At 42.8% G+C, this 11,425-nt stretch overlaps 1 protein-coding gene across 1 annotated transcript in view; it reads right to left on the minus strand.

Annotated features, from left to right (window-relative positions):
• The window catches only part of CCDC33 (coiled-coil domain containing 33), a 181,312-nt gene that overhangs the window by 137,856 nt on the left and 32,031 nt on the right, over window positions 1-11,425 (minus strand). The window contains exons 3-5 of the mRNA XM_044660257.1: window positions 8,940-9,073; window positions 2,343-2,452; window positions 502-597 (exon numbers count right to left, since the gene is read on the minus strand). Of these exons, the coding sequence (XP_044516192.1) occupies window positions 502-597; window positions 2,343-2,452; window positions 8,940-9,073 (340 nt within the window). The remainder of the gene's footprint in view (window positions 1-501; window positions 598-2,342; window positions 2,453-8,939; window positions 9,074-11,425) is intronic.

Consider the following 11,425-nt stretch of genomic DNA (forward strand, 5'->3'; position numbering starts at 1 on the left):
CTAGGAAGCTTTTTGTACCTGGGATTCTCAGAGCATCATGGGAAGAAGGAACCTATGACCTTCAATGGGAGTAAGGAGCACAGCCATTTGTTATCCCCTTTTCTCTCAATTAACATGAATGTGTATGTATAGGTTGTGAGTCAATCTATACTCTTCTTGTAAGATCAGTTATCTTGAAAAGGCAAGTTCATTTTTTCTTCCCCAATTTCTTTCCATTCCTATCTCCCTTTTCTGACTTTTGGGATAGATTTTTTGTCCAAGGCAACCCCTTTGAAGAGGTAGTTGAATACTGATCACAGCTGATGGACCCTAACCCTCTCCCCTGCCCGCAACAATCACCCTTATTTCCTTTTTCTGTCTCCTAGTCCCTCCTCTCTCCCCATAACTGATGTTCCCCAACTTCACCTCCTCCCCTTCCCACAAATGGTGATCCCCAGCTCCCTCTGCTGTGTGACTTATAGCCCCAAGATAGTGTTCCCACCAGCCCTCTTTATGCCTCACCTCTAAGGCTGTGTGAGTGCATCCAATGTATCGGGGCATGAAACTGCTCTCCCGAGTGACTGAAGCGTACAATTTGGCCAAACCATGCTTGTGAGCCTGAGGACCGGTGGAAGTGATGACAACAAAGATGGAGAGACAGAAGAAATAAAACACATGGTTTAAGCAGCATGCCCAGCCATAAATCAAGGCCCACCCTGCATAAGGCCAAATGTTGGCCACAACCCACTCTGGCTCTGAGTGACCAACCACTAGAGCAGAATCTGGTAATTAAAACCCAGTGTCCCTTGGAACCTTTACAGAAAGATCAATATATAATAAATCTTTGGCTTTTCCATTTGAATATTTCACCATCCTCACAAGGTCCATGGCCTACTTGTTCCTTTTGTAAAAACAGGGATAACTAGTCTAAAGTATGTCAGAAGATCCAATGAGATAATGGATGAGAGTCCATTGAAGGCAACCACAAAGGGTTATTGTCACTAGAGAAATGATAATAATAACTCAAGCACATAATACTTAACTGTTAAAAAGCACTTAACAATCTCATTAGACCTTCACAACAACCCTGTAAGGAGGGCAACAGGCATGCTCAGCCTCATTTTTCAAACCAGGGAAGTAAAGTCCAGGGAGGTTGACTGTTTCAGAACAACCTATAAATGGCACAACCATGATTTGCCTTCAGATCTGACTCCAAATAAATGGAGAGGTAGAAGACTCATATTCTAATAATGAAACTACTAATGTGATATGGGATGCTCTTGAGACTATCTTTTGACTTCAATGGGGTTAAGTTTCCTGCCTTTTACATAGGGAAAGCACACTATACAATAGGGAGAATCAAAAGATTAATCATGAAGTGCCTGTCATAGCAATGGAATCCTACTCCTTCATAAAGGTCTACACCTGAACGTCTTACACTTATATCCATCTTCCTCCTCCCACTGAAGGAAAATAGATACACTCATGCATTGTTAGTGGAGCTGTGAATTGGCTCAGCCATTCTGGAAAGCAGTATTCCAAAAGTTATTAAACTGTGTATATCTTTTGACTCACTGATACCACTACTAGGCCAATAACCCAAAGTAATCAAAGAAAGAGAAAAAGGACTCATATGTTTAAAAAATAATGTATCATAAAATAAAATCTATAGCAGCACTTTTCACAGTAGTTAAAAAATGGAAACCAAGGGAGCTGCCCAACTATTGGGGAATGACTAAACAAATTGTGGTATATGAATATAATGGAATATTACTATGCCATGAAAAATGACAAAATGGACAGTTTCAGAGGAAACTGAGGAGCAGTAGAACAATTTATACAATGATAACAATACTCTAGGGAGAGAAGAACTTTGAAAGATTTTTGTAACCACAGTTTTAAAGAATGAAAATGAAGTATCCACTTCCTTCCTCGCTGCCAGAGAGTAGATATACTTAAATGCAGGAAGAGACATATATTAGGAGTTTCTTTTCCTAACTATGCATTTCTTTGTCTAGGGCTTTATTTGGGGATGTTGCTATTTCCTCAATGAGAGGAAGGACAGGTAGTGGGAAGGATAGATTAATAAAAAAAAAAAGGGAAAAAGTCTTTGAGGGTCCCAAATGCCAACAAAAAATAAATTCTTGTCCAAGTGGTGTTGGTTGGGTCCATTTACTTCCAGAGGCCCCCTCACAGCCCTGAGCTCACATGCTTTCCTGAATAAAATGTTAGGAATAGAGCCATTATGCATTCCCATGAGCCTGCCCTGACTGGAAAAAGGCAGTGGAATTCTCCAGCCCTAGTCCCCTGCCAGGCCAAAGGGGACCTACCCCCAAAGCTGGCTTTTTAGCCAGAATACTCACCGTTACCAGCTCAAAATGGTAGGGATGAAAAGGACGGAGGTACTTAATGGGAATCCTGTAGGTAGCTAGCGTATCTCGGGTTTTGCTGTCAAGTACCGTCAGGATCACATCTAAAAGGGAGAACAGAAAGGACAGCTCAGGTGGGGCTTCTGGTCAGCTTCACTCTGACTGTGAAAGAGAAGGAAAAGAGGGAGAGGGGGGGAGAGGAGAAAGGAGAAAGAGCAAAAAGGGAATGAGAGAGGAGGGAGAAAGGAGATTGCATGAAAGAGGAGAAATAGAAAGAAGGAAGAAGAGAATAAAAGAGAATGATAGAGGAAGGATAGAAGAGAGAGGGAGAAGGGACAATGAAGAAGGAGAGGACAAGAAAGAGAGAGAGAGAGAGAGAGAGAGAGAGAGAGAGAGAGAGAGAGAGACAGAGAGAGACAGAGACAGAGATAGAGAGACAGAGAGACAGAGAGACAGAGAGAGACAGAGAGAGAAAAGGATGGAGCAGGAGGAAGCCATACTCAGGGATCAAAAGGGCATACTGCATGCGTGTATACACACAGACTTACAAAGTTATATATACCCAGAGATAAATAGGTCTTTGCATACAGATGATGGGCACACACACACAAATACAAAAGCTCTCATAAATGCAAATATTCGCATTGACATGGGTACCCATATACACTGGTACACTAAATTCCAGAGATAAACCTGTTTTCTGAATAAGGGTTATAGATAATTCTCTACATATGGAATTGGGAATGTTGTTGCCAACCAGTGCCCTGTTCCTTGGAATTAGAAGCCTCCAAAATCTAAACAGCTCATTCATTCAAGACTGAAACCAGCTCCTCTGGTGCCTTGGCCTACATGATCCAATCCAAGTTATTTTACCAAATCCAGGACATGTCTCCTTCTCTTTTGAAATTCCCTAGACTCACTTGAAGTCATACAGTTGCTGTGTAATCAACCTTCCCTTCCCCTTGAGTGAGAAGAAACCCATTTCACAGAGTAATACCAAGGAAAGATGGTCAATCCTCCTTGTTACTTTGGACCCACTTGCCTGGTTCACCCTTCCTGTTTTGAAGAGGAGGAAAATGAATTCCAGAAAGGGGTTAAGTGACTTGCCCAGAGTCACACAGCTAGGAAGTGTCTGAGGCAAGATTTGAACCTAGGACCTCCCATCTCTAGGCCTGGCTCTCAATCCACTGAGACACCCAGCTGCCCAAAGGAGGAAGCTTCTTGAAAAGCTTTTTTTCAATCAAGAGATACTTATTAAGTTAGTACCTGTCACTGTATTAAGTGATGGGGATTCAGAGACATAGCAGAAACAATTCCTGCCCTCAAGGAGCTCACAGTTCAATGATATTATGTCTAACGCAGAGAAGAATCTTGAACCTTGTCAACCATGCCCTTTATTATGCCCCCCCAGAAGTCCCTAGTAGCCTTCTGGGTCTGGCCTAACTCAGCCATTTAGGTTTATTCTGACTGACAGCCCAAGGGGGCACAAAGGTCAAAGGAAAATGTAAACTGGAGGTTGTTTTTTTTGTTTTTTTTTTGTTTTTTCTTTTGGCTTTGTAGCCCCAGCATCTAGCACAGCGTGGGGCCTCATTCATAGTAGGCCCTTAATAAATGTTTACTGAATTAGATTGGATTAAGGACACCCTCCTCCTGAGTTTGCTCAAGCCCCAGTATGCTATAGGGCTTCTTCATTCTGGATGGGGATGGGCAGCTCACTCCTTTCTACACCTCCTATGGAGGTGGCCTTCCCTGTCTGTCTGTCTCCAGCATCCTGTATGCTCACTGAACAGATTAGCTGGTAATGGGGTTGGGGGGTGGGGAGCCACCACTCCTCTCTCTGCCTGGTTTCCATGCTAGGAACACGCCTAGTTTTGCTGCCATTGTCTCCCCCTTCCCTGCCTCCTGCTAGCTCTCTTTGTGTCATGAGCAAAAAGCCATTTCTGTCATGTTGACCCTGACACAGGGAGAATGAAATTTTCTTTTGCCTTTCATTAGCACGTCCTTGAATTCCACCCCCCCTTCCATTTTCCACCTCCTCCATTTTTATCCCCCCTTTGCTGCCCTCACACATCACCACAGCAACGAGCTCTGAGGTTTGTTGTTTTTTTTTTTTTTTCCCCAGCCCTGGTTTCAGCTCAGGGATAGCTGCTTGGCAAACTTCTCCCTTTTCTGCATGAATTGCCAGGTCTGCTGAGCCCTGGACCGGGGTCAGCGTTGTGGGCTTCTTATCACTCCCTGTTATCGCAGATGCTGGGGAAATCCTCTGAGAATCCTGAGGGGCAAGTGTTAGGGAGCCAGGCCCAAGCTGGGATCAGTTATTCTTTCATCCTCCATTCCCCACCTCTGCCTTCCCTTCACTAATCATTCTTCATTTCAGGAATCCCTCTCACTCTTCATCATCATCATCATCATCATCATCATCATCATCATCATCATCATCGCAATTACAATAACGACAATAGTAATAATCCTTTGCCTCCTATACAGGAGATTCCTCTCCTGCAGGGAATAGTGAGCCTCCTCCTTTTGTGAGACGAGGTATTCTACTTCCAGGACAATATTGGTTTTTCTTGACTGCCTTTCAGGAAGATAGAAAAATCTAATTGTTCATTGAAAGAGAACCAATCCCTGCAAACAGAAAACCCAAGATTGTCTGACTCCAGAGCTCTGGAGAAGGTACATCCCTCTACTCTGTCTCCAGTCCAGAAAGATGGGAATCTGATTCTCTTAGGGATTGCCTCTGGGCCAGATAGCACAAATTATTTCCACAGCTTTCTGGTTCGTTAATAGGTTTTAGGGATCCTGGAAACCACCCAGTCCAACACGCTGACTTTACAGATGAAGAGACCGAAGCTCAGTGAAGAAAAGGAGTTTTTTTTAAGGTCCCACAGTGAATGAGTGGCAGCTCTGAGATTCAAACCCACGTGCCTCAAAATGGAATGATCTCTAAAGCCCTTATGACCTCTAACATTCTGGGAAGAGATGAGTCTTGGAGTGGCTCTGGAGGAAATGACATAATTCCATTATTAGAAGTTTATGTCACACAGAGTTTGAAACCCAAAACTCAAAGGATTCTAACAGCTTGGAGTGCCCCAATAGTTAAAGATTAAAATTTTTCCTTTGAGGGAAAAATGCTGGAAGATAAAAAGAATACAGAGACAGGGAGGAACCCTGGGCTAATCTGTAGGGATTTGTTCACCTGGAATAATTAGGCATTCACTGGACAAAGTGAATAGACATGTAGAGACATGTCATCCTTTATCCACAAAAATGTCACTCCTTGCCCATTTATCTGCAATGAAACGTGCTCTAAGCTGCATATTGGGATTGAGCTGCATGTAAACACACCCCTTCTTTTATGACCTTCTGTACATTTCTATGTGAAGAATCACTTAATGACTAAGGTTAAAGATTTGTCCTCTAAACACTGAATAAATCCAATATTTATCCAGGGCTAGGAATTTTGGAAGAAACAAAAAGAAAGACCAAGCCCCTCCCTTTGAAAGGCTTATATTTTAGAAGGAGAGATAAAAACATGGTTGCCATCAAGATAGAAGGTTCTCAGTATAATGTGAGTCATGGTGGGTAGGGAGGTGTGCTGTGAGGAGTTCAGATGAGGAAGACCCTTGGGGCCTGACTAAGGCTTGGGTAAGAAGGCTTCCTGGGAAGGGTAGTTTTTGAGCTGGACCTTGAAGGATGAGTTGGAAGTAGGGAGAATATTCCAGATGAAGGCAAAGATACCAAGGTAGAATGAAAGAAGTTTCATTGCTTTTGAAGCTAGAAGACATTTTAGATCTGATCTGATCCCTTAATTTTAGAGATGAGGAAACTGAAGTTTTCTCTTTGAAGCCATCCAATCAGCGATTGAAAACTTGCCCAGAGTCACCAAAGTAGGACATTACTTTTTCAGGATGCAAATTTGAGGCTAAAATGTCCAGATTCCATTAATGAATTGCTGGTGGAGTTGTGAATTGATCCAACCATTCTGGATGGCAATTTGGAACTATGCCCAAAGAGCACTAAGAGATTGCCTGCCCTTTGATCCAGCCATACCATTGCTGGGTTTGTACCCCAAAGAGATCATAGGGAAAAGACGTGTACATAAAATGTCCAGATCCAGTGTTCCTTCCACCAGATATCTACTAACAGAAGTGAGTTGTCTGGTTGGGTTATAGCATAGGGTAAGAGAAAGAGGTTAGTATTAGATCAGGCTTGAAAGATAGAATGGAAGATGTCAGGGCAGGGCTGGAAAGCTTCCCTGAATGTCTGGTTTTGGAATTTGGATTGTATTAGGTAATAGGGAGCCACTGAAAGATACAGCAGGAGACTAACATGATCAGAGCTGTGCATTAGAAAGCCCAATTTGGCAGTATGTGAAAAATGAGCTGATAAGAGGAAACTAAAAGGGGAAAACAAGTTAATAGACTTGTTTGAATAATTCAGGGAAAAGGAACTGAGGGGTCTGAAGTAGGCTGGTGATAATGGGGGTAGAGAGTAAGGATGGGAGAGGCACTGGGGAGGTAGGATTGCAAGGCTTGATGAGCGATTAGTTGAGATGCTAGCTAGGCAGGGTGAAGGGCTGGTCTGTGGCCAGGAAACAGATTTTCTCTGTGAAGGAAGCCCACTCTTTAATATGTGGTCTAAATTTCTGGCCTCAGTTATCTTCTTTGGTGCTTTAACCACTTAGCTGCTGTACAAAAGAATACTTTGAAAGAAGAAAGAAAGAAAAAAGAAACTAGAGAAAGTTAGAGGTTTGGCAGCAACCCATTTGCCCTTCTCTGAATCACAGCTGAGAACCTGAAGCATTAAAAGTATCATAATGTGCATGCATGCATTTGACTCATAAGAATGAACCTAAAGGTTCTTACTTAGAACCTACTGACTCTTCCTTAGTTAACACAAAATTCTAATTAGCTTGGGGGTTATAGTTTTTCTCAGGTCACCCCAAATTAGAAATATAAAATTAGAGGTATGGCAAGTGAAGGGAAAATGGTTAGAGGCAAGACAGAGCAGTGGAACCAAAAATATATGAAAAGGAGACACATGAACTCATGGAAAGGACTTTGGACTGGTGGTCAGAAGACCTGAGTTCTAGACCTGACTCTGTCATAAGACATCAGGCAACTCATTTTATTTTTACCTAGTACCAATTACTCTGCAAGTTTTGGCAATCCTATTTCTCTAGGGCAGTGATGGTGAACCATTTAGGGACCTGAGTGCCCAAACTACAACCTTCACACCACATATGAGTCCCTCGTTCTTACCCCAGACAGGGGAGAGAGGAAGAGCTCCCATTGGGCTGCTGGACAGAGGGATGATCATGTGAGAAATGTCCTCAGGCCTGCATGGAGAGGGGGAAGGGAGCAGCTCTCTCTGGCATGCTCTAGCACATGTGCTATAGGCTCCCCAACATGGCCATAGGGTGTCTTCTATTCTTATTGTCCCCTTGTGCTCATTATCACCAATCTAGGTCAGACCCTCAGTATCTCTTATCTGGGCAAAGCTAGGCAAAACTGGTAATGTTTTTCACTTAGAGCAAGTAGCAAGAGGGGTAGGCTCCCTTAAGATATTGTCTAAGGAGACCAAGTAATCTGAGATTGTATGACACTTCACAGCTACTAAAGAACTGGCTAGAGATGGCTAGGTAGCTCAGTGATTAGATAGCTAGGCTTGGATACTAGAGGTCCTGGGTTCAAATCTGGCCTCAGCTATGTGACCTTGGGCAAGTCATTTAACCCCAATTACCTAGCCTGAACTGCTCTTCTACCTCGGAATGGATACTTGTTATTGCTACTAAGACAGAAGGTAAGGGTTGAAAAAAAATTAACTGATTGCTACTCATGAGAAAGGATGGCAATGACCAAGTTCGTGGCCCACTGAGGAATACAGAACACATATCCTGAGACTTTCTGGGGCTTCTCTGATGCTGACAGCTCAGCTTCTGAAGGGTAGAAGCATGTTGCCTCTGATGGGGTGGGGTAAGCAGGGAAGGAAGTACACTGGGAAAAGTGCTGTCAATGCCCTCTAGATTTTTCACCTTGGAACAAAGCCTCAGCTGCCTTGTCTAACTGTGGCCCTGCCATAGAGCTTCAGTGCCCCAGCTCTGTCAGTCTCTGATTCAATCATCTCCAAAGTACAACACTTGGGGAACTATTTATGGTAGGAGCCAAGAGTCCTAGATACCTCAATAGGCATAAACCGGGGTCTCCCTGGGTCAGTTAATAAAAGGTTACATTCTGACCCCTATCTTCTGTTTAGAAGGCATTTTTAAAGACACATTTCCATCCCAAATGGCCATAGGGATAAGTTTTGGGGCTGAAAAGGGAAAAATCTCAATTATTTGGGAAATTAACTTAAGGATGAGCTAGGCTAAATGAGTTGTGTCTGTATGTGAATTTCTTTTTCAATCCAATCATTGCAACATAAGATATCATAGCAATATCATTCGAATTGAGGCTGAAAATTCATTTGAAACTCAATTGTTCCCTCAGGACCCCATCGGAGAGCTTTGTGCTTATCATTTGTCACTGGCCCACCACTGAGAGTCTTCTTCCCTTCCAGCCCACCTTCTCTGCAAGTCCAAGACCTCACCTTCACGACCCACATCTGAAGTTTGGGTATCCAGCTTTACTGTAGTCTCCCAAGTAGGGCTTTTTGTGGGCTCCCATGTAGTTGAAGTGACAGCTGTAGATTCCTGGTGTTTTTCTTCCTGGGAACTGGTTTTCCTGAAGGGAAGATAGAAAAAAGGGAAGATTGGAAAAGGAAAACTAGAATAACTCCACCATACAAACCCCAAGATCATTGGTCTTTGGGGTCCCAGGCACCAAAGGAATTGAAGGATAAGTCCAGAAACTGACTCTCAAAGACCAAGTTATCTAGTAAAGCCACTTGCCAGGGCCCAGGGACATTCTCATCTCTTTTTTTTTGGCAGCTGGGTTAATGTCCGGTCTTGCCTCTTCTACTGGGTACCCAATCACTATGTCATTAATAGCTGCACAGTACTGTTCTGTCTCTGGGAAAGAGGAAAATGCAAATCTTACTTAGGCAACCTTCCTTCATACTGCTAAATTCCTGACCATCCTCAAAAACCTAACTCAAATGCTACCTCTACCTAGTAGCTTTGCCTGATTTCCTCTGAAGAGCAATGGCCTTCCTTTCTAGTCTCACACTTGGTTTTGTACCTCTCTCAATGCTGTTTATTACGGCTCTCTGGCTTGGAGTCTTGTTCCCTTGGAAGTCTAAGCTCCATATGAGCAAGGAGCATGCCTTTTTCAAATATCTTGGTACGAAAGCCACCTAGTACCACACTGGTCTCCTTGAGATCTGTTTTTGCACAGGGCTACATATTTCTTCCATGATTTTTTGTTTCATCTCCAGGGGAGGGGAGGCAGTGGGAAAAAGAGAAAATAAAATGTTGTTAACTGCCACAAAGGGATGAATGAAGAGATGCATTTGTTGTTGTTTAGTCATTGCCTGAGCTTACCATGGCAGAACTGGAGAAGTGGCCAGCAGGGCAGAAGGGAAGGAGTAACCCAGGAAGCTTAAGTCCCTGCTCTTCTGCTCTAAGGTACTAAAAAGAGTGGAATAGTGGCAGGAGTGAACTTGACTCAGGTTGTTTGGGACTAGCATGGAGAGAGAAAGGGAAAAAAGAGAGAGAGTGGTAGAGGGAAAAGGAGAGAAGGGAAGGGAAGAAGGGAAGGAAAAGAGAAGAGAAACCACCCCTACATTAATGATCCTTTATGTTGTGAACACAAGAGCATCAACAATACCTTGGGGATCAGGGCAATGGTCTATGCCAACCATCTCAGGTAAGGGTATCAATGGATGTTTTGGGAGAGATCAGTAGGGTTATCCCCTCCTCAATAATATTCAGCTCAAAATCTCAGGGGTCAAATGACATTTATATGGTTTTAAAATGTAAAAAGTGCTTTACCTGTATCTTATTTGAGCATTATAGCCACCCTGCTAAGTGAGTACTACAAGTTTTATTATTCACATTTGAGGCTGAGTTAAGTGGCTTACCGAGCTTCAAAGAACAAAAGGCATGACTTGAACACAGCCCATCCCTCACCCTTCAAGTACAACACATTTCTACTATATCAAGGTGCATCTCCATCACTTGACATCCTAAATAGTCCCAGGTAATGACTCATTCAGGCTCTCTCATCAAGAACTTATCAGAATTGCTCTTTTATCTGTTCCTATTTTCAATCTCTTACACCTGTCAGTGCAAAAGAAAGGGACACATCATTTCTTCTATGCTTGTCTTTGTTGTCTTCTTTAAACTGAAAGTACAGTACAACTATTTTTAGTATTGAACAATTTGGTGACCAAGGTAACAAGGTTCCATGAGAAGATCCCTTTAACTGGGGGATAAGACCAATTCTGGTCTTGCCTTGAGAAATCATTTCATAATGATAGTTCACACAGACATAGCATCTTGAAAATGTTTTCTCTACAATGTCTCTGTGAAATAGGTATTATCCCCATTTTACAGATGAGGAAATTGAGGCCATGAGATGCCAAGCTACTTGCCCACAGCCACTTATCTGACAAATGTCAGAGAGAGGACTGTGCCCCCAAATTTGTTCCTTCCATGCCCTCTCCCTTTTCTGAGTCTCGATTTCCTCATCTATGTGACCTCAAAAGTTCATAACAGATCTAATATTATGTGATAGTAATTCTGACTTCCCTTCACATTGACTACAAATATAGCATAACCCTATTGACTCACCATGTCAGAGAGACCCAGATAAACAAAGATGTCAGAGTTAGGTGGAACCTTAGAGATCAACTAATCTTTGTATCCAGTAAATGCTTAAAAAGTAATTTTGCACCCATTTACATTCATGAAACCTCCCATTTTATATTTGAGAAAACTGAGGTCCAGAAGGGGATTCTTAGTTACCAAAAACAAACAAGAGTCAAAACTTGAACTCAAATCTTCTGATCCCCAAACCAGTATTCTTTCCATTATACCATCCATCCATCCTCCTCCTCCCTCACTTCCTTCCTTCCTTCTTTACTTCCTTCCTTCCTCCTTTCCTTTTTTCCTTTCCTCCCTCCCTCCCTCCCTC

The sequence above is a fragment of the Gracilinanus agilis genome, chromosome 2 (assembly GCF_016433145.1).
Source record: "Gracilinanus agilis isolate LMUSP501 chromosome 2, AgileGrace, whole genome shotgun sequence".
In the NCBI taxonomy this organism is placed as follows: domain Eukaryota; kingdom Metazoa; phylum Chordata; class Mammalia; order Didelphimorphia; family Didelphidae; genus Gracilinanus; species Gracilinanus agilis.